The sequence below is a fragment of the Heloderma suspectum genome, chromosome 4 (assembly GCF_057233095.1).
Source record: "Heloderma suspectum isolate Gila_16-S chromosome 4, 16-S_ref, whole genome shotgun sequence".
Taxonomy (NCBI): Eukaryota; Metazoa; Chordata; class Lepidosauria; order Squamata; family Helodermatidae; genus Heloderma; species Heloderma suspectum.
In genome coordinates this window covers 186,670,577-186,696,913 of record NC_139461.1, presented here as the reverse complement: position 1 = coordinate 186,696,913, position 26,337 = coordinate 186,670,577, and the positions used below count along the sequence as shown (strand labels likewise).

The following is a 26,337-nucleotide window of genomic DNA, read 5'->3' as shown; positions in this document are numbered from 1 at the left end:
TAAGGAAAAGTTGAAGGACAAGGGAGCTTCTTCTGACCAAACTAGCTGTGACATTAATTTGGGGAAAAGCTGTAGTTCATTGGTAGAGCCCATGCTTTCTGCGCAAAAGATCCTAGGTGCAATCCCTGGCATCTTCAGGTGGGGCCGTGAAAGACTCCTGTATGAAGCCCTGGAAAGCTGCTGTAGGGATGCAGGTGGGGATGTACAAATCCCTTACCTGGTTCCGGTCAAGGCATCCGCTGGGGGGGGGGAGGCAATCTGTTCCTCCCCCCGGAATCCTCAACGAGGGGGAGGCAATCCGGTCCTCCACCCTGGAATCCTGCCTGGCTGGCTCCTCTCCACGGCCATGCCGCAGAGCCGCTGGCCGGGCCCATCCGCAGCAGGGCCTCCAGCCACTGCTGGGCTGGTGCGGACGCAAATGGCATCCTGCGTAGGGGACGCCATTTGCATCCCTACGGTAGCCCATGATAGGCTACGTAAATATTTACGTAGCCTATCACGGCTAAAGCAGGGATGCAAATGGCAGACAGGAAAGTTTCCTGTTTGTGCAAAGTAAACAGCCATCGCACATGCGAGTGCAAACTGAGGAGAGACACACAGTGAGCTGATGTCCAGAGGATCTTGACGAGCTCGAAAATTGCTCGTCCGCCCATCCAGTGGTGGTGGCTGACTCCAGTTCCAGAGGGGCAGTGGTTCCATTCTGGATTTTAGTTACCACCGGCCAAAACTCTAACAGTGCTATCCAAGGTGCTGAACCTTATCCTCAGACTGGGTTCAGCACCTTAGATAGCACCTTTAGAGCTTTGGCTGGTGGTAACTAAAACTCTGAATGGAATTACCACTCCTCCGGAACTGGAGTCACCAGCTGCCACTGTACCCATCTCTAAGCTGCCGTCAGTCAGTGCAGACAATATTGCTTTGACTCAGTATAAGAAAGCTTCCTATGCTCCTGTGCATGAATGCTAATTAATGTACAAGATTCTTGTAATATAAACAGCAGCCATGCAAGGGAGAGAGCAGCATTGGGATCATCGGGAAACTGTGGTCCTGGTTGTGCAATTTCACACTGCTATTTATATTGCAAAAATGTGCATGTTAATTGCATCCAATTTAGCCCTTATACCAGGGCTGGGCAAGCTCCAGACATTTTGTCCTGCAAGAAGTATCAGGCTTAGCCAGCAAAGCCAATGGTGAGGGATGATGGAAATTCTAGACCAAAACATCTTGATGGCCACATGTTGCATAACCTGGCCTTATATTCACAATGGCAAAGGAAGATTATAGGGGCAATTGTGGTATTAGCTACTCAGAAGTCCAGAGGTAGTCCTGGACAGCTCATCAGGTCCTGGCATTGTAATACCTATATGTAGGGATTGCGGAGAATTCCGCCATGGACTCCAGTGAGGCCGGATTCTTTAGAGTCCAGCCCCCCAGAGTCTGTGGAGGAACGACCTCCCTCCCCCCACCACCACCCCGCGGAATCCCCCTAGGATGGACCCACCTGGTGGCGGATGCGGCAGCAGTAGTGGCTCTGGCGGCGGCTCCAGTGGCAAATGAAGCAGTGGTGGCGGCAGCTCCGGCCACTGCCAGGCTGCTGCAGCCACAAATGGCGGCCATCGTAGCGGCCACCATTTGCATCCCTACACTAGCCTGTGATAGGCTACATATTTATTTACGTAGCCTATCACGGCTAAAGCAGGGACGCAAATGGTGTCCTCTACGCCATTTGCGTTCCCTCTTTAGCTGTGATAGACTACGTAAATATTTACGTAGCCTATCACGGGCTAGCGTAGGGACGCAAATGGTGTCCCCTACGCAGGACAGCATTTGCGTCTGCAGCAGCCCGGCAGCAGGTGGAGGCCCTGCTGCGGGTTGGCCCGGCCGGCGGCTCCATGGACTGGTCGCGGAGCAGAGCCGGCCAGGGAGGATTCCGGGGGGGGAGAATGGATCACCTCCCCCCCCATCGAGGATTCCAGGGGGAGGAATGGATCGCCTCCCCCCACCTGCAGACCCCAGCGGAGCCAGGTAAGTGGGGTTTCGTACACCCCTACCTATATGGGTCTCTATGGAAAGTTTCTACCCTACAATTCCAAAATGTCTGGTTCAATGCTCAGTATCACTGCATCAGCTTTACAGTAAGCTGGACAAAATCATCCCCTTGATGGCTGCACTTGCCAAAAGGACGGCAAGATAATATTTACCTCTGGGAACAAGCATCACAGCTTCATCTGCATTTCTGTAAGAAGCATAAACAGTTATGAATGCTAAACAACATTCTGCGTCATCAAAGCCTTCTGCAACCAAATTTTAGGTTAGTGCAGTTGTGTCTGAGATGATATATACTAACAGGGGACTTAGGTGCTGAGTTATGGCAGCGCTGGAGACAAAAAAGGAGCTATTGAGAAACACAAGGCAAGTATGAGCATGCTCTGGGGAGCCCCGAAGTTGGCAGAAACAGAAAAACAAATATTTAGGAAAAAACCCTAAGGGGCACACACACACACACACACACACACACACACGCACACACGGCAAACAAACAAACAATCCAATGAGGGCTGAGCATGCTCAAGGGCCACAGAATGCTAAGGTTCTGTGGATGTAGAAAAGTGGAAAACAGTGGTGGGGATATGAAATAGAGTATCTTGAAGGAAGACATGCTTCAACATTTTGCTGCAAGTCCCACTTGTGAAATCCTAGACTCCTGGCTGGTTGCTTTTCTGCACTTTGTTCCTAGGTGATTCCAGTGACAGAAATGAGAGAGGTGGTGGACAGAACAATGTAGCTCTTTCTCATGTCAACATCACCCAGCTCCCATGGTAGGTAGTGCTGAACCATGCCATTCTTCCTTCCCCTACAGTTCCCCATCTAGATGTTGCTGGAACGATGTGGGGACAGCGCCACAGGAAAAGAAGTCCCACAGCATCTCATCACATGTGGTTTCAAATGACTCACACCTCAGCCTGCATCTGAATGAAAACGTTGCAGCCTTCTTATCTTATCGTGCATACTAGGGAAGGGAAAAGACATAATTTCACCTTGATTTATCTCTGTTGAGGGTATAGATTTTATACAGAACAATGAGTAAAGCCAAAGATGTCACAATAATGAGGAAAGCCAAAAATCCAATCAGGGCTTTAGAATTATCTGTAAAAAGAGAGATAGTAGTGTTGGAAAGTTTTTAGGAAGTATCAGAATTATTTTACTACCTTGTGTCTTAACAGGTAAATTAAACTAATTAGGAAATTAAAAGGAATGATTTAAACTTGAACTTACATGCGGTGTCCACTGATGTCCATGCTATGTCTGAACAAAAAATTCCATTGAAAACCCTAACCTAATAGAGAAACAGAAAATGTAAGGTTTTTTCTTACTCAAGTCAAAACAAGTGCATCACCAAAGACAACCCATTTTATAACCTTTCAAAATGTATATTCCATCAAACCCAAAGACGTACATTTTATTATGAGGTCTTGAAGTCAATTCCCTATTTTATGAAAGTTGCAGTAAGAGGAGACATTAAAAAGAGCTACTCAAGGGAATCATGGAAATTGTTTTGAAAAAAGATTAGTAAGGATTTGCAATCTTCTGATTATTCTTTGGTTATCTCTTGAAATGGCATGTATGGTGAAACAAGGCTGGAGATCTGAGAAGATGGACATTCAGGTGGTGCGTAAGATGGAACTTTTACAGGTTCTACTTTTGAACCATTTTCTGGGCTCTAGCATGCTGTGAATGAGGAGCACGCCCACAAAACATGGAACTCCTGTGAGCTAAAACATGGACTCACAAATGACATAGTGGTTTTCCTCTGTTTTGCTGGAACCAAGGAGAGGCTGAAAAAAAGCTGACAATGCATCTTTGAGGATGGTATGCAGGAAACATCATGGCAAGGGACTGAGTGCCATAAAACATGTAAGTATGAACAATGCAACATAGCACAACCTTTGGGGGCCCAAGGGCTGCCTCAGGTGACACAGAGAGGATGTGTCACCCATATGTGCACACAGTACATAAGCTCATGCAGAACTCGTGAGGATGATGCTTATACAAAACTAATTAGGGTGATGCTTAGCAAAGCAGCAAGCAGAGCAGAGTCAAGACAAGCTCTTAAAATGCTTTAGGTTAAACATACATTTTAACCTTGCATCTTCCTTTTTCTCTCTACTGAGAAAAAGAAAACGATTGTTGGCCTGTTGTTTGGGGTGGGGGTTGCTGGTTGTCCTCATACACAACTAGGCTGAATTTTAAAACTCTACCACAGAAGGGTTTCCTTGGGGAGGAACAGAAGGGTGATTTGATTTTAAAATATCTCTTACTTATAAACTTTTGAAAGTTAGTATTTATTTTCCTATGTTATAAATAAATTAAAATAATTTAATTTATTTAATATTGAGACAATGATTCTCAATATTATTTTGCTTCTTGGTTTTCATAGCAAGGACAGGTTTTTCCTTCTGCTTTTATGGCCTCATTCTTTTATAGGGTTTTCGCTTTCTCAGAGCCTGGCCAAAAACCTAATGTTTTGATGAAGATGCTTGCTTTACATTCTTCTGTTTTTGAATTCCAGTGGACCAGCATTGGTCCTGTCCTTCGTTTCATTAATACACTGTTACAGTAGCGCAGGGAGACCCCAACACAGCACCCACAGATATCTTCAATGGTGCCTGCAGAGCGCTTCAATCCCTGCTAAAGAGTCTGGATTTGTTTTGTTTTTTTACTTTATTTCAATCTCAGTGACAAAAGATTAAGGCTTCTCATGTTCCCTGTTTCAATATGAGTGAATAAGAGTAATAAGGAAGAGTGATAAGTCTGCTTCTTCACTTGGTCCTGGGGAGAAATGTTGGGGGCAGACAGCCAGTGTGGTGTAGTGGTGAGAGTGTCGGACTGGGAGCCAGGAGATCCAGGTTCTAGTCCCCATTCAGCCATGGAAGCTCACGAGGTGACCTTGGGCCAGTCACAGACTCTCAGCCCAACCTACCTCACAGGGTTGTTGTGAGGATAAAATGGAAAGGAGGAGGATAATGTAAGCCACCTTGGGTTCCTTGCAAGAGGATAGAAGGCAGGATATAATTGTAATAAATAAATAAATAAATAAATAAATAAGACTATTGGTTTCTAATAAGGACATCTGGAGGATAGGCTGCAGTTCAAGGGGAAGAACAAAGAAGTTACCAAGGTTTTTTGGTTCAGTAAATAATCGAGATAGAATCAGTTTCTAATTAGAACAGAAATTCCCAATAGGAACAGTAAGGGGAAAGCACAGGAACTTCTACACATCAAGTCTGGTAGATATACAAGTGCAATTCTATTTTAAGAATGTTCAGATTGCCTCCTGCACATGCAGACTTCTGAGTGAACTTAGGGTTGACCTGAGAGTATCTAGAGAGTTACTGAAAGTAACATCTAGAGCAGAAGAATGACCAGCTGGAAAAAATGTGGGAGCTGCGTTATTTTAAACCAATTCCTGGATGGGTTATTTTGTCAATGGTCCACATTATTTTTATGCATTTCCAGAGATGTAGCCATGTTAGTCTGGTACAGTAAAAACAACAAGGAAACTTATGACACTTTAAAATGAATTTATTCAGGCATAAGCTTTTGTGGTCACAGTGCACACCATCAGATGTACCTGATGAAGTGGACAGTGTCCATGAAAACTTATGCCAGAACAAATTTGTTAGGGCTTTTCTACATGAGGCATTTATTGTGCGCTCATCATTCCCTACTCACGGTCATTTATGGGTTCTTTAAACGATGTTGTGACTCTCCAGTTTCATTTCTGCGTCTAACCAGCACTTTGGGCAAGTTTTTTTTTTTAGACCAGGGAAAATGCAGCATTTAATTGTGAAAGTGAAAGAAAGTGTGATTTCCTCTTGTGTAGTCATGCTATTCTGCTATACCACAGCGCCACCTAGCGTTTATGTAGCAGAGAAGCAGGAAAGGAAATGCTCCTCATGTAGTGCTTGAATCTCAATTCTGTCACAAAACCAAAAGTAGATACAGAGGATTAAGAGCCGGTTAACAGCCTCATGTACAAAAGCTCTTAGTCTTTAAGGTGCCATAAGAAACTTTATTTTTTTTATGGATTCTCTTGCTCCTGTACATGTGATTCTTATTAACCAGATTATTAATACTTTTGAATGTTTCATTTATGTGCCCCAAACCGCTAAGTATATACCAGGGGAATAATAGATAAGTTTAACTTCACGTTCTAATAGTTAATAATTTTTATAAGACACAGTTACTTTACTGACACCTCAATAATTTTCTACATGTTATCTTAGCATATTTCATCTAACCTTTTACATTCTTTTAATATAGCTTCACTGCTCCTGCCTTTAATTTAGTTGTGCTGGAGGGATTATTAGGGGACTCCATTGCTCTTTTAGATTCCACTTGATATTTTGCATTCACATTATGGTGCCTTGTATTTTTTCTTTGCCTAATACATTAATATTTTATTTTATTCATTCTTATGCAATATTTTGTTTAATTTATACTACATATTCACCATTTAAATTAATATCTCTGAGTTTTCACCATTTGGACTATTATTTCAATAAATATTGAACTAATTTTATTTCTTGAGTGTAGCTCTAGCTTAATGGCCTCTCTCCATACACTCACTGGAGCAAATTAAAATACAGGGAACAAAGAAATAGAGCCCAACAGTCTTTGAGCAGTGTCTCCAAAGAACCAGTACTCTTGCATCACTAGGGCCAGACTCAGGAACCTAGTGGTTCCAAAACAAAGGCCCATGAGCATTCCAATACATATGAAGAGCATCTCTGGGCAAACAGGCTATGCCACTGACTTCAGCAGAAGCATTTCCATCACAAATGGAATGGGGCATCCTAAATGCACCTGTGTTAAGTTTGTGCATGTTAATCCAGCAAGGGAGATCTTCATGCAGAGGCAGGTTCCGGTACATTCTGTTGATTTGTCTCATAAAGACTAGGGCTTAGCCAAAGAATTCAGCCCAGTGTTCTTCAGTACATTTGGGGCTCAGGAAGGCAAAAACCCTCCCTGAAGATTGTAAAACCCTTTGTGGGGGGAAATACCTGACTGTTGGTTGCGGGCGGGGCAGCACCTTTGATAAAGTTTCTTAGGATCTGGGGTGGGTTTTTTTACTTTTTAAAGTAAAAAATGCTCTAGCAAAAACCCTAAGGTGCCATTTCAGGGAACTGTGGGCCAACTGGAGTTCCCTAAAAATGCACCTGGGAATCACTCTTATTATGTTTCCTAAATACCCCAGGGAATGATGCTGTGATGACATAGTCTCATTCTCTGGGGAATTCCGGGCACATTTTTAAAGGGAACTGCGGCTAGAGTCTGAGCAGCACCCTGGCTTTTTTCAAGTGAAAAGGGGGGGGGGAACCAAGCACCTCAGCCACCTTGTCAAAAGTAAATAAACCCTCCCTCACCTGAAAGTGCAGGGATTTCCTCCCATTCCCCCAAAGGTCAGAGATATTCTTTCCCCCACCCCACCCCAGCAGGGGACAATGGTACAGCAAAGGGCTGGTGGATGGCAATGACTTTAACAGTGTTCTAGATAAAAATCGCCACAAAAAATCCAAGGAGAAAAATATGATTACATTCTACTATCGAAGGCAGGGGTTAGTAACTAGTTGCCCTTCAGGTGTTTTGGACTACAGCTCCCATAAGTCCCAGCCAGCTTGGCCAATGGCCTGGGATTCTGGGAGTTGTAGTCTGAAACATCTGGAGGGCACCAGGTTGCCTAGCCCTGATCTAAGGGCTCCTTAGCCTATTACTCATTCAGAGAACTTTTCCTTCTGTAAAGCAAAGTATATCCCATTAGTTCTGACAAAGATTCTTATCAAACTATGTTGGCCTTTTCACAAGCCTTGTTTATATGACTAAACTTTTCTCAACCTTAAAGCCGATCAAACCTTAAAGCTTGCCTCCTTATTCATTTACGAGTCTTAAAAGATGTTATTTATTTATTTATTTATTTATTTCATTTCTATACCGCCCAATAGCCGAAGCTCTCTGGGCGGTTCACAAAAACTAAAACCAAACAACACACAATAAAACAATTTAAAATATATAGAACATTAAAACCACAATATAACAATACAACCACAATAAAACCTAGCAGCAGTACAGGAGTTTAAAATACAGATTTAAAACAGCAAAGATAAAAATTTAGAAAGCTAAAATGCCTGGGAAAATAAAAAGGTCTTCACCTGGCGCCGAAAGGAGTACAATGTAGGCGCCAGGCGAACCTCACTAGGGAGCTCATTCCAGAGCCGGGGTGCCACAACAGAAAAAGCCCTCCTCCTAGTAGCCACCCGCCTTACTTCCTTCGGCAGGGGCTCACGGAGAAGGGCTGCTGCTGATGATCTTAAGGTCTGGGCAGGCACATATGGGAGGAGGCGATCCTTCAGGTAACCTGGCCCCAAGCCGTTAAGGGCTTTGAATGTTAACACCAGCACTTTGAATCGGGCCTGGAAATGGACTGGCAGCCAGTGCAGCTGGAAAAGTACTGGCGTAATATGAGCTCGCAGGCCAGTCCTGTTTTTATGTTATAAAAACACAGAGAGAGAAGTATCTTCTGTTTTAACCATGGGCTATTTTAACGCTTAACCCCAATTTGTTTGGCCAGTTATTTTATTTATTTTTATTTATTTAAGGAATTTATATCCCACTTTTTCTTCAAAAAGAAGTCAATGGGGCTAACAATAAGAATATGAAATATCTCAATGTCAAAATTAGAATTACACAAATTACCGTAAAATTGTATGTTTTCAAGTGATAAAGGTCTGTCACATAAAAGAGACATGTGCTTTCATTCTTACTGCCACCGTCCCATTCCAACATAAAGATTTTCTGAGGGCCGTTAATTTCATCTGGTTCTCTGCAGGTAATGTTTACAGCATTGTTTGCTTTGTCTGACAAACGTCCTTTGAGGTTTCCCACATGTAATGGTTCTGTTAAAAATTAAAATGGTTTATATCAAAATAAAAGAATAAGAGCTCACATTATAGGTCTTTGGAACCTGAACATTTCAAATTTTACTTTAAATATTACGTCCTACTACTGCTTATATGAATGACAGATTCTAAGGGTTTTCACCAAAACTCAACATTATGCAAGATATGTGGCCACTGCTAAAAATAGCTCCACTTCTCTTTCTCTTCTGTCCCCTAGTAATGTCATATGTTTTGTATCGGTAGCAATGATATCATCATTTCATTGTCCCCATATATGAGGCAGCCAGTGAAGTGGAGAGATGCCTGTGAAACTCACAGTGTGGTTGAGCCTCCTCATGTCACACCTTGCATATTATTTATTTATTTGCAGGGTTGCCGCCAGTACCTCTTATCCTTGGGCAGCAGCCAGGGCCCCAGTATTCTGGCCAGGCTCACTGCTGATGCTTACCCTGGGACCCCTTAATAATTTTTTTTCTGGCTAAGCACTCTAAACAGCACCAGGCAGCTGGATCTAGTCATCTTATTAATTTCCCACAATGCACCAGCTTAGCCTCTCTCTGGGGAATTGTGGGAAATTAAAAGGGTTGCTAGAGCCAGCTGCCCAGTGGTGCTGCAGCACTGCCACTAGGGCCTGCTGACAGAGAAGAGGACTTTCCAGAGGACACTTCGCCTACTGGCCTCTCACATTTAAAGCTGTCCTCAGTTACATGTTTTAAGTCTCTATATCTTGCCTTTATATCAGTTCACTCTTTTTCCAGGGTAGATTACATAATTTCAGTAAAACAATAGAAGCTATACAATACAAAAGACTAACAACAACAGAAGACCCAGCAGCATAGCACATTAAAATAGGGGTGCACAACCTCAGGTAGGGATGTCAGAGAAATCCTCCATGGACCCCAATTAGGCCAGATTCTATTGAATCCAGCCCCCTGAAGTCTGTGGAGTATCGGATCTCTTAACTCTGCCTCCCCGTGAAGTCCTCGGCAGCCAGATCCTGCCTGCCGCCAGCTCCGAAGCCCCAGCGATATGGCTGCCATTGCCATATCGCTGGCTGGACTGAAGGACTGCGGACACAAATGGCATCTGCTACGCCATTTGTGTCCCTGCTCTTTGATGTGATAGGCTACGTAAATCTTTACGTAAATCTCTACATAGCCTATTGTGTGAAAAAACAGGGACGCAAATGGTGTATTTGCGTCCCTGTTCCTTCGCGCGATAGGCTACGTAAAGATTTACGTAGCCTATCACGTCAAAGAGCAGGGACGCAAATGCATCTGCAGTACGTCAGTCCAGCCAGCAATACGGCAATGGCGGCCGTATTGCTGGGGCTTCAGAGCAGGCCGGTGGCTCTGCTGAATCACCGCGGAGCAGAGCCGGCCAGTGAGGATTCCAGGGGGAGGGATGGATCGCCTCGACCCCCCCGCAGAGCCCCCCCTCGGAACAGCAGGGAAGTAATTCATACATCCCTCGCCTCAGGTATGGGGTTCCAATCCAGCCATGCTCCCCAGATGACCACACCCTTTCCCCTGGCTCAGCCCTTTCCCCCTTGACCACCAATCGTTTCATGGTCTCCCAGCTTTTGTGCAGTTTTTCACCCATTCTAAAAGGTTGAAATGCCTCTCCTAAGATTTAGCTGCTGGCAGTAAGAGCTTTAAGCCACAGTATGCTGGTATTTTTGACCCCACCCCTTTTGCCTTTGCCTTCACCCCCACCGCCCCACCACCACTGCCACTGGAATGTGGCCCCTAACAGCTGCTCTGAAATGGAATTCAACCCTCATGCTGAAAGAGGTTCAACAGTCCTGCATAATAGTTGGTTTTTCCAAGGGGCCTATGGCCCACTTGTATATGCATAGAAACAGATACTGGGGGAAGAGAGACATGCACATACTGGAGTGTGCGGGGTGTGGGGAGACACACACACAAAGTCCAATACGGATTGCTTCAGCATGTAGCGTTCTTCCCACCCCAGCTACCCTGACCATATCATTGCTGCATTGCAACCATTAGTGGGATAATGGCGATCTGGGCTGTTTCGCGGTTGCTGGGGAAGGGAGAAGGCTGCAGCCTCCTCCCTGCCCTGGCTGCTTATCTCCAATCTCTCATCAGAGATTGTCAATAAGGGAGCCTTGATGAGAGATCGGAGATCAGCTAGGAAGTGCTGCCCTGGCAGCAAATGCAGGGGGGTCTTTTTGCACCTCTGTGATAAAGGCTAAAAACAAGACTAAAAAGCCTGGTAGATTTAAAAAAAAAAAAAAAGGCTTTTGCCCAGTACTGAAAAGATATTAGGAGAGTCTCCCTGGTGTGAGCCTTCCAAAGATGGGAAGTCCCTCCCCAGTCACCACCCTCCACATCTCAGACAGCAGGTGCAGCCAAGCATCTGAGTGTATACACAGGGTGATGTAGGAGCAGGGTCCTTCAGTGTTACTTGAAGTTCCTGGAAAATCAGGAGGGGATGTGAGAGACTTTAGCCCCAAGTCTCATCACCCACTGTGTGTAGAGTTTCTTTACCAGTTCTGGGCTCCGAGCCCTAGCTGTGCTGGTGAGAGCCATGTTGTAGCAAAGCACAGCTTTGTTAATACTTTTTGTAAGGTTTCTGAGTGGCATTTACATTAATCCCTGAGAAAAAGAGTTTCGGTTCTCCCCTTGAAATCTCTCAGATGATTTGCCTGAAAAGAATCTCCAAATACGCATCAGAATTTTCCTTTAGATAAAAATTTGGTGGCAATTCTATTCTTTTGTAGAAAGGCAGTGAGTTAATACATCTCATAAATAGGTTACAATAAAATAAGTGAGGGTTCTGTAATACTTAGAAGCTTTATTTTATTTTCTGGAAAAGATTATTCTGTACAATCCTTAATCCCTGGTTTCTACTTTAGCAAAGACGTACACACATTTTTAAGGGTGTACAGAACTCACCTCCAGTTCTGCTGGGTGGTCCATGGAGGGGGGCAATCTGTTCCTCCCCCCAGAATCCTCCCTGGCCGGCTCCACTCCATGGTGAGTCTGCGGAGCCGCCGGCCGGGTCCATCCACTGCCGAACTGCCAGTCTTCAGACACAAATGGCATCCGGCATAGTGGACACCATTTGCGTCCAAAGACAGGCAGCAGTGGAAAGGACAGCCGGCAGCGGGCAGCAGCAGATGGCCAGCAGCAGGTAGGATCCAGCCCACGTGGATTCCCCCGGGTGGCAGAGGTGAGCCTTTCATTCCGCTGCAGACTCCAGTGGGCCGGATTCTTAGAATCCGGCCTCATTGGAGGCCGTGGCAGAATTCTCCGCCATCCCTACACATTTTACACAGATTTATGCCCCTTTACACATACATATCTTGCAGGATGGGAATTGCTGCAGCATGGTCCAGATCCCACTTTGCAGGGGCATATGTGGACAGTATATAGCATGACCACATAAGTGGCACCAATTGCATGAGTCTTTCCCACAGAATTGGTACCTCACACTGAGTCCCAAATGCGTAAGATCAAACCATGCTGAAACAGATTTTAGCTGCAGAGTGTGCATATGAAAGAGGGCCTGAGTGCTTTCAAAAACAGAAGATAAGCTATGCTGAAATTGCCTGCATACACTGCTACCAGTGATGTCATCAAGATGGATAATTCTAATGGATCATTCATTGTTGTTGCTGTTTTACATTTTTATGTTATTTTTGTATGTTTTAATTCTAATGTGAGTAACGTTGAGTCTTTTGTTTGTTTGTTTGTTTGGTAATAATAATAATAATGGTAATAATAATAATAATGGTAATAATAATAATAATAACCTGCACCATTCGCCCAATTGTGCATGCAGATAAAATTCCGTTTCAGCCCTGTCAACCAGAGTCTAGCCTCTGTCCATAGCAAGATGTGGATATCTGTCTCGGACTGGGTGGGTAAGTCGATGACAGCAGTGCCAAGCTGCAGCTTGGGCCCTAAATTGATACCTCAGAGGGGGACTAGAGAAGGTTTTCCCTCAGGTCTGCCCCAAAGCCCCAGCCCACACTCTGATTGGCTCCATGTAGCCACTCCAAGCTGGCCTCCCTCAGAAGCCCTGAAGCACCAGGGTGAACAGCCACAGCTCTCCACCACACGGCCACCTGTCCCCTTGCCTGCATGCCCGACAAAGAGAAGGTTCCCAAGTAAGCCAGGAGCCATTGCTTGTATACAGCGTATATTGCATATAGTAGTGGAATGCATGTAGAATGTATGCATGTAGCAAGTTTTTAAACAGGGAAGAAAGCTATTAGCTATAAAGCTAGCATAATATTAAAATGACATGACTTACTTCCTGGGTCAGTGCGATCAGTGTGGTAATTTTTTCCCCACTCAAGTTTTTCATTGGTCTCAGTCACTGTGTATGCCCATACACTCATTGCATACCATGTGTAAGGCTTTAAATTCTCCCATCGATAAGTGGTCTTTTCTGAAACGTCTTCTGGTACAAGAGCGGGAATGGAAAGAATTAGGTTAAAATCACTGATACATGCAAAAACAATCAACATTCTGTAACATCTGCATTGTATTATTGTTAGCCGCCTTGAGCACTATTTTTAGTGGAAAGTGGGATATAGGTTAAATAAATAAAATAACTAATGAACAATATTTGAGCGCCACACTAAAAAGCAGAACAGAGTTGTGATAGGGAGATGAAGTGATGGGACTCTACAAATGGGGACTGGTTCACTTCTCAGTAGTTCCACTTGAGTTCTATGGGTCAAAGCAAAAAGGCTTCAATCGAGGACACATATCCTTTCCACACTAGGGCACTTCAACACTGCAAAGGCATTGCTCTTCCACAAACAGCTTGAAACATAATTAAAAATCTGGCTCTACACAGCAGTTAATATAGTGTTATATCCCATAACAGTCCCACAGTGGGCACTGTCATAGGCAAGATCCAAAGTATGTTTGCTGAGAAGTAGGGCGGCCAATTACATTCCACCAAAAAAGGGGATATGCGCTATCAATAAAGATGCAAGAGGACACAATTTTCATAGCTAATATGTACAGCTGCAAATTCAGAAATAATTACTAGAATTTAAATTTCACAAAGACAAATATTCCTCTTCAATTAATTTACTCCAAATTAATTCCCTACTCCAAATCAATTCTTCCCTTTCAATTAATTACCCCCATTCATTATTACTGAATGCCCAATAATGTGCAAGCATCATTTCCCCTAATAATATGCAAACATACTTGCCACCAATAGCCTCTGCCCAATTAGGCTGGTGATTGCTGGAATGAATTATGGCTGGACTTTGGAGGGATAGAATTAGATCATTCCCAATAATCAGGAGTTGAAGAGGTATGTTTGAGGTCGGGATGGCAGAGAATTCCGCCACGGATCTCGGCGAGGCCGAATGCCAGTGCATCCGGCCCCCCGAAATCTGTGGCGGAACAGCCTGCCACCCCCCCTGGGATGAGACTTACCTGGGGCGGATCTTCCCGGCAGCGGCGGTGGCTCCGGCAGCGGCGGCAGCTGGTCTTCCAACCAGCTGCCGCCGCCACCATTTGTTTGTTTGTTTGTTTTTTTTACACAGACGTGATAGGCTGTGTAAGTTTTTATGTAGCCTAAAATGTCTGGGTAAAAAAAAAAAAAAAGGCGTATGCAAATGGTGGCGGCTATGGCCGCCGCCATTTGCATACGCCTTTTTTCTTTTCTTTTACCCAGACGTTTTAGGCTATGTAAAAACTTATGTAGCCTAAAACGACTGGGTTAAAAAAACAAAAAAAGCGTACGCAAATGGCGGCGGCTATGGCCGCCACCATTTGCGTTCCTTGTTTTGGGCCGTCCACTACGCTATTTGTGTTCCCCTTATTTTCGCCGTCTTAGTCTACGTAAATATTTACGTAGATTAAGACGTCAAAAATAAGGAACGCAAATGGCGGTAGCCATAGCCGCTGCCCTTTGCGTACGCGGTTTGTTTGTTTTTTCCCCAAAGCCCTCCGCGGCCAGAAATCTGGCTGCGGACAGCTCTGGCCTGGCTGGGCCTGGCTGGCTGCTCTGCGGAGCTGCCGTGGAGCACAGCCGGCCACGGAGGATTCCGGGGGGAAGCGCCTCCCCCCCGTCCAGAATTCCGGGGGGAGGGACGGAATGCCTCCCCCCCACCATAAACATAATCCACGAACAGGTAAGTGATTTTCGTACATCCCTAGTTTGAGGTACCAGAATGCCGTCCCCTTAACTGCTGCCACTACCAGTGATGAAATGTGCCGTTTCACCTCTCCATCTGGATTTATTTTCTAGAGTTTTACTTTCAATTAAAGGAATCTCTCTTCACTCCCCTCCACACACAGCCCTGCTTCCCCTGTCTTCGTTAATAAGAGTTGAAAAGGTTAATAAGAGTTCAGGTCTGAGGAACACATGAGTGTTCACCTAAGGCACACCTCAATTAGCATGAAGATCTGAAAAAGGGTTGTACACATGTTAGGCTGAATGCACTTACAAAGCTCAGGCACCCTGCATTATCAGCTGGGCACACGGGGATGATGGGGGTAGAGCTTATGCGCATGCCTATGCCCCTTACCCAGTTTTAGCTCTCAGGTGTTGCAAGCAAATGGCTACATAAGACTTCAGTCATTTCCTGTTCCTTGCTGATGACGGCTTTAATTATTTGTTTCCTCTTTGAAACCAGACCACTTGCTTATTCTTATTCTTACTGGAATTGCCTGGGCAATTATTGCACTTCAATGAATAAGACCGCAAAGCACATGGAGGAACATATGGAAAGAGGCACTCCTTCAGGTAACATTGAGATAATGTGGAGCCAAGCTCAATAGGTGGAGATGGGCAATTGGTTCACCTTATAAATGACCTCAGTTGTTTGCCCCTAGATCAGTAAATTGCTCAGTTTGTTGCTGACCCAATCTGAGCATCTCATTGAAGCAGCCCCCAGTAAAGCAACAGGGATGTTTCTTTGTGGCTTTCCTAGGGGACTGCTTTGAAGCACTGTAGCTTCTTATCCCCTTGGGATAGGAGTGTCCCCGATAGATGGGCTGTTGCTGGTGGCAGCTCTTCAAAGCAACACCATGGCTAAAAGAAAGGGCGAAAGATGGTGGCTTAATGCCAAGCTTAGAAAAATGATCCCTGGGACTGAATTTCATCCTAGACACTTCAAAAGAAAAAAAAAAGATCCTCTTTAAAAATGCACATGTGTTGAATATGCCTTCTGGCAATGTATGTAAAATGTACATACCACTTTGTTTGCAGTTTGTACCACCTGTATTGCAGATTTGGACCTTGTAGCCATCAATAGCGCCATTGACTTCATTTAGTGGCTTCTCCCAGTTGATTAATATACTCCTCGCATGTTTTTCGCTCGTAGTGACATTTACAGGTTCGCCGGGGTCTGGCAATAGAAGATCAGCAGAAAATACACTTTTAAAATGCACTGATTATCATAGTGATAAATCAACAATTAATAAATTGCTAGCAATAAAAAATGCGACGATGTTTTGTTTTGTTTGAAATACAGCAACTACCCAGTAACAGATCGTTCCATGGACACTGGACATGACCAGAAAAGACAGCTTTCAGATATACCAGACCAAAACAAGGGAGATCTAAAAAAGATTTCCCATCCTCAGACACAGCCAGCTCAAAAGATACACTGAGGAGGCTCTTCTCTTCAGCCAGTTGCCCTCTGTGAGTAGAGGGCAAAGAACACGACAAAGGGGAGGGGTGGGGCCAGAGTGCTCTCTCCCCTCACGTGCTGATTTCAAACCCTTTTTGAATGACTGAATGGGGCTAGAGTCTGACCCAGCCAGGAGCAGGACAGGGTTGTTGCTTTAGCCATGAATTGTCTTGCAGATGAGCAAACCAGTGGAGGCTGGTGGCTCCGATGTCGGTGGGGCAGTGAATGTGCTCTGGGTTTCAGCCAGAACAAGCCAGAACTCTAAAGGAGCTATCCAAGGTGCTGAACCTATGTTGTGGGTTGGGTTCAGCACTTTGGATAGCTCCTTTAGAGTTATGACTGCTTCTGACTGAACCCCAGAGCAGATTCACCGCCCCATGACATCGGAGCCACCAGCCTCCACTGGCGCAAACCATGGATTGTTTTTCTTATTTTTTTGTGTGATTCTCCAACCCCTTTGCCAGCCTTCAGAGCCTTTTTATTTTCAGGCTGCCCTTGTTGGGTGCTTCTATTTCAAGGAGACAGCAGAGCAAACAAGCCAGGGATAAGCCGGGGTTCTAGATTCAGACGTCACAACAAGCCATGGTTTAAACAAGCCAGACTTTATGAACTAACAACAAACCAAGGGTTATATGTATAGCTATTTAACAAACCATGGTTTGTTTGTGGGGATGTGTTCAGAGACAACAAAAAGCCAGATTTCAACAAAGCACACGATGGCTTAGCATTATGGTTGCAAACCAGATAAAAAGGTTAAACTTTATTTCAGTAGCCAGTGGTATAGCGAAGGTAGATTTTAAATCCTTATTTACTCCTTATGTCACACCTTCAACCTTCACACATTGAGTTAAGGTCTGAAGGGTGAGCTAGCTGTACTCGTCTAGGTTTCTCCACATGCTCAGGAATGCTGTATGATCAAGGGCCACAGGAGTACACTGTCCCCACCCCACCCCACTTCAGATCTTTGACAACCATGCAGAGATCAGAGAGATGCAACTGTGCAGGCACAGGAATGGTGGGAGCAGGACCAGAATTTTTTTTTTTTTTGGTGGTGGCGGGGGGTGGGGGGCAAGATGCATGCTAATGTGTAACTAGGGTTTTCGTAAGTTGTGTAATGGCTAATTTCTGAGACATTTTGCTTATGTTTTTGCTTTTTAAAAATGGCATATGGGAGTGCTTCTTCTATGCTGCCTTGATTGCTAAATGGATATTAGAAAATTCCAAGAGAAAAAAACAAACACACAAATAAAACTTCTTTTCAACTGCAGCAGTCTTAAAGTTCAACTGAATGGATGCATTGCAAACAGGAGTGTTGTCTTGTCTTTTGCGCTTCCTCCCTTCCTCTGTTTATATAGATCTCATTCAAAGGGCTGGAAAATTTCAAAGCAGATGAGTCATATGAAATCCTCACATGATGGTTAAAGGGAATGAACAGAGGATGATGTTGCACTTTATTACAGTTAACAATAAGTTCAAGGTAAGATGGGAACAAGCACCAAGGGGGGATTTCCTCCCAGTACAACTAGCAGTTCCAAAGTATCACATTTTGTCCAGGATAAACTCCCTTCCCCACCACCCGCCCCTGCTGTGATCCTGATACTTATCAGCCCCCAGAGGCTGCTGTTTGCATTTTATAAAATGTGCATGTTAAGGACAAAGATGCATTTAATCTGCCCCATCTAGTTTAGCTCAAAGTCTATGAAGGATTTTCTGCTTGCAAGCAAATATCAAATAAAGTATTTTTTAAAGCAGATAGTAACAAGAAGAAATATTTATTTCTGTGTCCTTAATTCCAGTGTCCCTGCTGCAACACATTTAAAGAGCCTTGGTTTGATTGTAAAGCTTTTATAGGACAGAACTGATGATCTTCACAGGGACAGAGATTTTTCTAAGATTCTACATGGTGGGCTGGAAATTGCACATGTATTAGGCTCAAATGTACTAGTTAATAAAGGGCACAACCTATGTGTTCAACTGCAACCCTTGAAATGTCAGCAAAGTGTCCTGATAATCCTGGAAACATGATGGTTTGGGTCCATGCTTAGAGTAGACCCGCAGAAATCAACTAACTTGTTCCATTGCACAGTGTAGATAGGGTGGATAGGGAGACATTTTTCTCGAACTCTTATAATGCTAGAACTCAACGGGGTCATCCCATCAAGCTGATTGGTGGGAGATTCAGGACAGATAAAAGGAACAACTTGGCCATACAGCACATAGATAAACTATGGAATTCGCTTCCACAAGATGTAGTGATGGCCACCAATTTGGGTGGTTTTAAAAGAGGATTAGACAAATTCATGGAGGCTATCAATGGCTACTAGTTCTAATGGTTATATGTTACCACCACTATCAGAGGCAGCATCCCTATGTACACCAGTTGCTGTGGAACATGGGCGGGAGGGTGCTGTTGCACTCATGTCCTGCTCTTGGGTTTCCAGTGAGCAGCTGGTTGGCCATTGTGTGAACAGAATGCTGGACTAGATGGACCCTTAGTCTGATCCAGCAGGGCTCTTCTTATGTCTTTATGTTCCTAATGAATCCACTCTATGCACCCAACCCTAAGTATTCATACTTTATTATGATTCCTCCTCAGTAGACAGGTTTTTCTTGAGAATACAAACACAACAGCATGACTCTCATGGCCACCTCCCGTATGTACCTGCCCAGACCCTAAGATCATCTTCGGGGTCTTTGTCCGTGAGCCCCTGCCAAAGGAAGTGAGGTGGGTGGTTACCAGAAAGAGGGCTCATTGTGGATCTGGAACGAGCTCCCTAGAGAGGTTCAGCTGATGCCCATGTTGTACTCCTTCCAGTGCCAGGTGAAGACCTTTTTATTCTCCCAGCATTTTATCACTCTAGTCTTTTAGCTCTGCTGTTTTGCTGCTAGGTGTTATTCTGGTTGTAGTTTTATACAGTAGTTTTAAGCTTTCATATTTTCTATTGTTTCATGTTGTACTTTATGGTTTTAATTTTTGTGAACTCCCCAGGGAGCTTCGGCTATTGGGTGGTACAGAAATGAAATGAAATAAATAAACATGCTCCTTCTTAGCTGCTGCTCTCTCTTTTATATTGTATTGTCCAGTTTTATTGGATGAGCTTCAGTTATTGAGGCCTGAGGTTGTGGACAAGGTGCTTGATCAAGTCCGGTCGACCAGCTGTGTGATCGACCCTTGCCCTTCATGGCTTATTACATCAAATAAGGAGTGGCCAGTTGGGTCCAGGAGGTTGTAAGTTCCTCCTTGAGAGAGGGAGTGGTGCCAGCCTCTTTAAAAGAGGTGGTAATCAGGCCACTCCTAAAAAAGCCTAACCTGGACCCAGAGGATGTTAACGATAAGCCAACATCCCCTTCCTGGGCCAGGTGCTACAGTGAGTGGTTGTGGGACAACTCCAGGCACTTTTTGAATGAAATGGATTATCTAGATCCATTTCAATCAGGCTTCAAGCCTGGCTTTGGAATGGAAACTGCCTTGGTCATCCTGTGGGATGACCTTTGCCAGGACAGGGACAGGGGGAGTGCTGTTGATCCTCCTGGATTTCTCAGTGGTTTTCAATACCATTGACCATGGTATCCTTCTGGATAGGTTGTCTGGGTTGGGAGCTCTAAATCAGTGCCTGGGCATGGTAGTGGACTGGATGAGGGCCAATAAACTGAAACTGAATCCAGACAAGATGGAGGTATTGTTAGTGGATGGTTTATCTACCTGGCTAGGTGATGTTCAACTTTTTCTGGAGGGGGTTGCACTCCCCCTAAAGGATCAGGTTCATAATTTGGGGGTGCTCTTGGACCCAGAACTGTCACAGGCACAGGTGAACTCAGTGGCATGGAGCACTTTTTATCAGCTTAGGCTGATATACCAACTACACCCTTATCTGGACAGAGATAGTCTAGTTACAGTTATCTATGCTCTCTGATAACCTCTCATCTGGATTACTGCAATGCATTATATGTGGGGCTGCCTTTGAAAATGGTCCGGAAACTTCAGCTGGTCCAAAACAGGGCAGCAAGATTGTTAACAGGGACTGGCCAATGAGTTCACATTATGCCAGTACTTTTCCAGCTTCACTGGCTGACAGTCCATTTCTGGGCCCGATTCAAAGTGCTGGTATTAATATTCAAAGCCCTAAATGGCTTGGGGCCAGGTTATCTGAAGGGCTGCCTCCTCCTATATGTGCCTGCCCAGACCCTAAGATCATCCTTAGTGGTCCTTGTTCATGAGCTCTTGCCAATGGAAGTGAAGTGGGTAGCTACCAGGAAGAGGGCCTTTTCTGCTGTGGCACACTGCCTATGGAATGAGCTCTCTCTAGTATTTTAGCATTTTGGCTTCCTAGTCTTTTAGCTCTGGTGTTTTAAATCTGTATTTTAAATCTCTGCATTGCTGCTAGGTTTTATTCTGGTTGTACTGTTATACTGTGGTTTTAAGCTTTCATATTTTATATTGTTTTATGCTGCACTCTGTGGTTTTAATTTTTGTGAACTGCCCAGAGAGCTTTGGCTATAGTACTGGGTGGTACAGAAATAAATAAATAAATAAATAAATAAATAAATAAATCCCGAAAAATGCAGGGCTTAGCAGGGCCTGGCACCAAGTGTCATTATTTCTGGGCACCTACTGAAGTCCATGTCCCAGCAGAGGGCCCACTGATGACTTCTGGAGGCCGCAGGCCCAGCTGCTGCTCTTCCTCATCCTTGCTGTGCCTGTTCACCTGTCCTCTGAGTGAATGAGGAGTGAGGAAAGCAAGCAGCAGACTCTGCTTGACTCCCTGATAGGCTGCCCTGCAGATTGGGCCCATGGAAGAGGGGCAAGAAATGGGCAATGGTGAGGAAGAGGTGAGACCATTCAGGGAAGGTGCCCACCCCACTGACAGCATCTTACCCACAGAATTCCAAAACTTGGAGCTGGCACTGTGCCCAGGTTATCTGTCACTGTAACTCTTACATGCACTGTACTGCATGGACAAAAGGACACCAGCATAACATACAATTCTACCAGCATCCTTGTAGTCACGCGTGCACACACATACTCTTCTTCATTATGAAAGTTTGGTTTCTGTGATGAAGGAAAGAACAATAAGGAGGGAATCATAAGAAAACCGCATTGTTATACTCACTTCCATAATCTGTTTTAAACGAGATGGTCTCATTCTTCACTTCTCTGTTTTCAAAAAATATTTGTGACAGGCAAGTATAGTTCGTATTGGGTGATAATTTAGAGAAGTTTTTCTTTTTTGAAGATTGTTTAGGGCAGTTTCCAATCGGCTTCTCGCCTGTAAGAAATTGCAAGGCATCATTACTTTGTGTGTTATGTATGCAAGAGGATGCTGGTATCTACAGGCTGAGATTAAAAAGAAAAAGGAAGTAAAATCTAGTACATACAGGAACTAGGCAGCTAGAGTTCATAAATGTCCATATTAGCAAAGCCTTTTAAAATATGTTTGTCTCTGACCTCACTACATTTATTTCCATATACATTTATACACAAGATTAAAAAAAAAACAAAGTTGCCAGGTACAGTGAGGTTAATTCTCCATCAAATTAAGACAGAAATGCAAACAGCTTCTAGAAGTCCTACCATGACGATGACAGCAAAAGGAATAACTTAAATCACATCCAAACTTTTCAGGGACGTTCCAGGATAAAGTCATCCTGGCTGCACTTTCGCCGATAGTTCTGCTTAAACTCCTTCCAACTGAAAAATGAAAAATACCACCATGGCATTCATTTCAGTATTAATTTTTCACATTTTGAAAGAAGGCAGGATAAAATTCTATACTTATTTCTACAGTTTATAAGGGGTTACATTATTTTACATCAGATGAATATCCAACACAGTTTTCAGTGTTCATCTACCCACTTTCTATGAGTGCCCTAGCATAATCAACAGATTTAGTGGAAAGAGAAATGAGGGTATTGCACTTGCTTAGCTTTAAAAAGTGGCTATCATGAAACATCTAGTGAACCTGCATTCATCTGAATTTACTCCAAGAACACTGATGCAGACACAGTTCAGCCATAGTTCAGCCTTTTAAATCCGAACTAATTTCAAAGGGAGAGAGTGAAGCACTTCCTTATATTTCCCTCTGCGATCGATGGGACTTCACAGTGCTTGGCCTTGGTTAGATTGTGCCTACTGCTTAACTCTATTATAGCATTATCTCAGAGTTAAAAACAGAAGCTACTACAATCCCTCACCTGTCACCCATTTTCATGTATTTGTTTAGGTGACTTTGCTGATGATGCTTTTCCTACATGAACGTGACTTTTGTCACAGGAAAAAACATGTACCCCACCATGCCAGATAGATGGTATGCCAGATACATAAGCCCCTTCATACGTTAATGACAAGGAGGAGGTCCATGTGTAGAAATGGGCAGTGGGGCCATACAGCTGGCCCCGCCACCAAGCTAGCACAGCTTCCTTGCTCTGCCTCCACCTCCCCACAATGTCACAATGCTTGCTGAAGGGGGTGCCATGCTAGTGCTGGGAGTCTGAGTGGCTGCTGTGCTGAGCCGTTGGCTGTTGTGGCAGTTACAAGCTGGACATTGTGGAATTTGCCTCCAGGTGCCCTGAATTCTTGGAGGAGAAGGCTATCCATCACTACTAGTTCTGATGGCTATATGCTACCTCCAGAACCAGAGGCAGTGAGCCTATGTACACCAGGTGGTGGGGAACATGGGCTGGAGGGTGCTGTTGCACTCATGTCCTGCTTGGGGGTTTCCCATGGGCAGATGGTTGGCCACTGTGTGAGCAGAATGCTGGACTAGATGGACCCTTGGTCTTAACCAGCATGGCTCTTCTTATGTTCTTATGCTGGGCTAGATGGACCCTTGGTCTGATCCAGCACGGCTCTTCTTATGTTCTTATGCTGAACTAGATGGACCCTTCATCTGATCCAGCATGGCTCTTCTTATGCTCTTATGCTGGACTAGATGGACCCTTGGTCTGATCCAGCATGGCTCTTCTTATGTTCTTATGCTGGGCTAGATGGACCCTTGGTCTGATCCAGCATGGCTCTTCTTATGTTCTTATGCTGGGCTAGATGGACTCTTGGTCTGATGTTCTTATGGACATCTGAGAAGGGGAAGCCAATGCACATAGACCTGTAGATGAATGGGTTTCCACAGGAACTAGAATCCTAATTGTTTTCACACATAAGCTTCCCCTCTTGACATCTGCACTCAACACATAGATGTCAAGAGCAGGGCAAGGACTGTACTGTATGTTCTAAACTCCTAATATTTGCTTCTCCACCTCTTTCAGAAAAGTTAACAGTAAGGAAACCTCACTGTAAATCTTGTCCTTGAATGACAGATGTATGTCATCTCTTTTCCCCACATATTTCAATGGTGCAACTAGGGCTGAAACTCAGAGCTGAAGTCTAGGGTCCCATAGCCCAGGGGGCCCCAAATGACCACCCAGACAGCACCAGGTGATGGGGGCAGTGACAAACAGGCCCACCATCAGCACCTGGGCCAGCATCACGACCTGGGCCAGCATGCCTGGTCAAGACCCACCAGGCTGACATTGCTCTCTGCAGCATCATTTATTTCTTCAGATAGATAGATAGATAGATAGATAGATAGATAGATAGATAGATAGATAGATATGGGGCATCCGGATAGGCATGTACATGCTTACAGATGCTCATTCTATTATTTTTACTAGTAATATATTGTGCTTTTCTACAATAAAATGGTGCAAAGCGTGTTTAGCATCAGGGCAGCGGAAGCAAATTCCATTTTATTACTGTAGCCATAATGGCGCTATGATTTAAGTGAGTTTAAAATTCAAAGCTGCACATGCTCAGTGTATTTCCTTTTCAATTATTATTGGGAATGGCAAACAGATTTGTTTTGTTTGGTTTGCTCTAACATAGCAGGAACGTAGAAATAATTGAAAGTCATGGAATGGTTGTGGGGAGAGGCAAGAGAAGAGAAACATTGCTGGTGTGCTGAAGTAACACACATGCCTCCCTAAATGGGGGTCAGTAATGGCGCAATCCTATGTATGTTTATATAGAAAAACTTCTACAAGTCCCAGTATCCCTTTAGTCAGCCATCCCGGTTAGATCATGCTGGGGACTGTACTTTTGCCTGTCTAAACATGCACAGGATTGCACCCTAAGACTGTTTAGTCCAGGGCCCAAAAATTACCTAAGCTTAGGGATGTCAGCGAATTCCGCCACAGATCTCGGTGAGGCCGAATGCCAGTGCATTCGGTCCCCCGAAATCTGTGGCAGAACGGCCTGCCCCCCCGCCCTCCCACGGATCCCCCCCAGGACGAGACTTACCTGGGGCGGATGTTCTGGGGGGCGGCGGTTTTGGCAGCGGCGGCAGCTGGTCTTCCGACCGGCTGCCGCTGCCGCCATTTGCAGTCTTGTCGTCGTTGTTTTTTTACAAGACGTGATAGGCTACGTAAAGATTTATGTAGCCTATCATGGCTGGGAAAAAAAAAATGCGTACGCAAATGGCGGCAGCTATGGCTGCCGCCATTTGCATTCCTTATTTTTGACCGTCTTAGTCTACGTAAATATTTACGTAGACTATGACGGCAAAAATAAAGGGGAACGCAAATAGCGTAGCGGCGCTATTTGCGTCCCTTTTTGATTTGCCGTTTTAGCCTACGTAGGTATTTAAAACGGCGAATCAAAAAGGGATGCAAATAGCGCCCGCTACACTATTTGCGTTCACCTTTATTTTCGCCGTCATAGTCTACGTAAATATTTACGTAGACTAAGACGGCCAAATATAAGGAACGCAAATGGTGGCGGCATTTGCATACGCAGTTTTTTGTTTGTTTTTTTTTACCCAGAGCCCTCCGCAGCCAGAAATCCAGCTGCGGACGGCTCTGGCCTGGGCCTGGCCGGCTGCTCCGCAGAGCTGCCGCAGAGCACAGCTGGCCATGGAGGATTCCAGGGGGAGGGACAGAACGCCTCCCCCCCCACCACCATCAACATAATCCGCGGAAAGGTAAGTGACTTTCGTACATCCCTACCTAAGCTGCATCATTGAGCACAGTAACTTGAAAGGAAATCTACTTGATTTTAAGTGAACAGGGTTATGACAGTATTGCCTGCCCATTTTCTTATACTAAATAACAGAGAAGTCTCCAGAGTCTTCTCTGGACTTTGTCCAGAGTTACAATGCAAATAATGGTTGTTGAAATCCATTAAAAACTGAAAAGCAGTATATATTTATTTACATCTCCCAAATTGTAATGGCTCTCCACTCCCTCTCTCCCCTTCTGACACAACCTTGTCTTATGTTCTTCCTCTAGTACAGCATTAGAGTTAAGACTGCTCGTGAAATTGGACTGGAAAACTATAATCCAAATTTTGCTTAAATAAATGATAAGAATCTGTGCTTACCAGGGTCGACTTGAAAGGATTGCTCAACAGGAGCATTGCATCCTTTAAAATATGCTTGAATTCCATAGCTTTTACATTCTTCAAGATGAGTAAGAATATTTTTGCCTGGGCTCCAGTTACAGTTTGGATTATTGCAGGTAACATTCGGCAGATCTGATGCTCCCTTAATGTTAACTGTTGCTATGACATAGGGGTCAACATATGCATAATTGGTCACTAGAATACTAATTTTTCCTAAGAGATGAAAGAAAAAATAAATGTTGAAACACTTATTACTCTGAAACCTTTATAAATAAATAAATAAATTTGAAAACATATAACAATGTTGAAGCAAGTAGTACAGTAAGCATTACAATTGAGCCTAACACTGTTCTGTT

General features: G+C 44.3%; 1 protein-coding gene across 10 annotated transcripts in view; it reads right to left on the bottom strand.

The window, feature by feature from the left end:
* The window catches only part of PTPRC (protein tyrosine phosphatase receptor type C), a 127,531-nt gene that overhangs the window by 27,451 nt on the left and 73,743 nt on the right, over positions 1 to 26,337 (bottom strand). For 6 of the 10 annotated variants that reach the window (XM_084851518.1, XM_084851522.1, XM_084851520.1 and 3 more), the window contains 9 exons: positions 25,961 to 26,194; positions 22,166 to 22,282; positions 21,705 to 21,860; positions 16,156 to 16,308; positions 13,242 to 13,391; positions 8,755 to 8,954; positions 3,277 to 3,337; positions 3,039 to 3,147; positions 2,202 to 2,236 (listed from right to left, as the gene is read on the bottom strand). In XM_084851518.1, coding sequence (XP_084707644.1) covers positions 2,202 to 2,236; positions 3,039 to 3,147; positions 3,277 to 3,337; positions 8,755 to 8,954; positions 13,242 to 13,391; positions 16,156 to 16,308; positions 21,705 to 21,860; positions 22,166 to 22,282; positions 25,961 to 26,194 — 1,215 coding nt within the window. The remainder of the gene's footprint in view (positions 1 to 2,201; positions 2,237 to 3,038; positions 3,148 to 3,276; positions 3,338 to 8,754; positions 8,955 to 13,241; positions 13,392 to 16,155; positions 16,309 to 21,704; positions 21,861 to 22,165; positions 22,283 to 25,960; positions 26,195 to 26,337) is intronic. The other 4 variants (XM_084851519.1, XM_084851523.1, XM_084851521.1 and 1 more) reach the window with 1 other exon arrangement.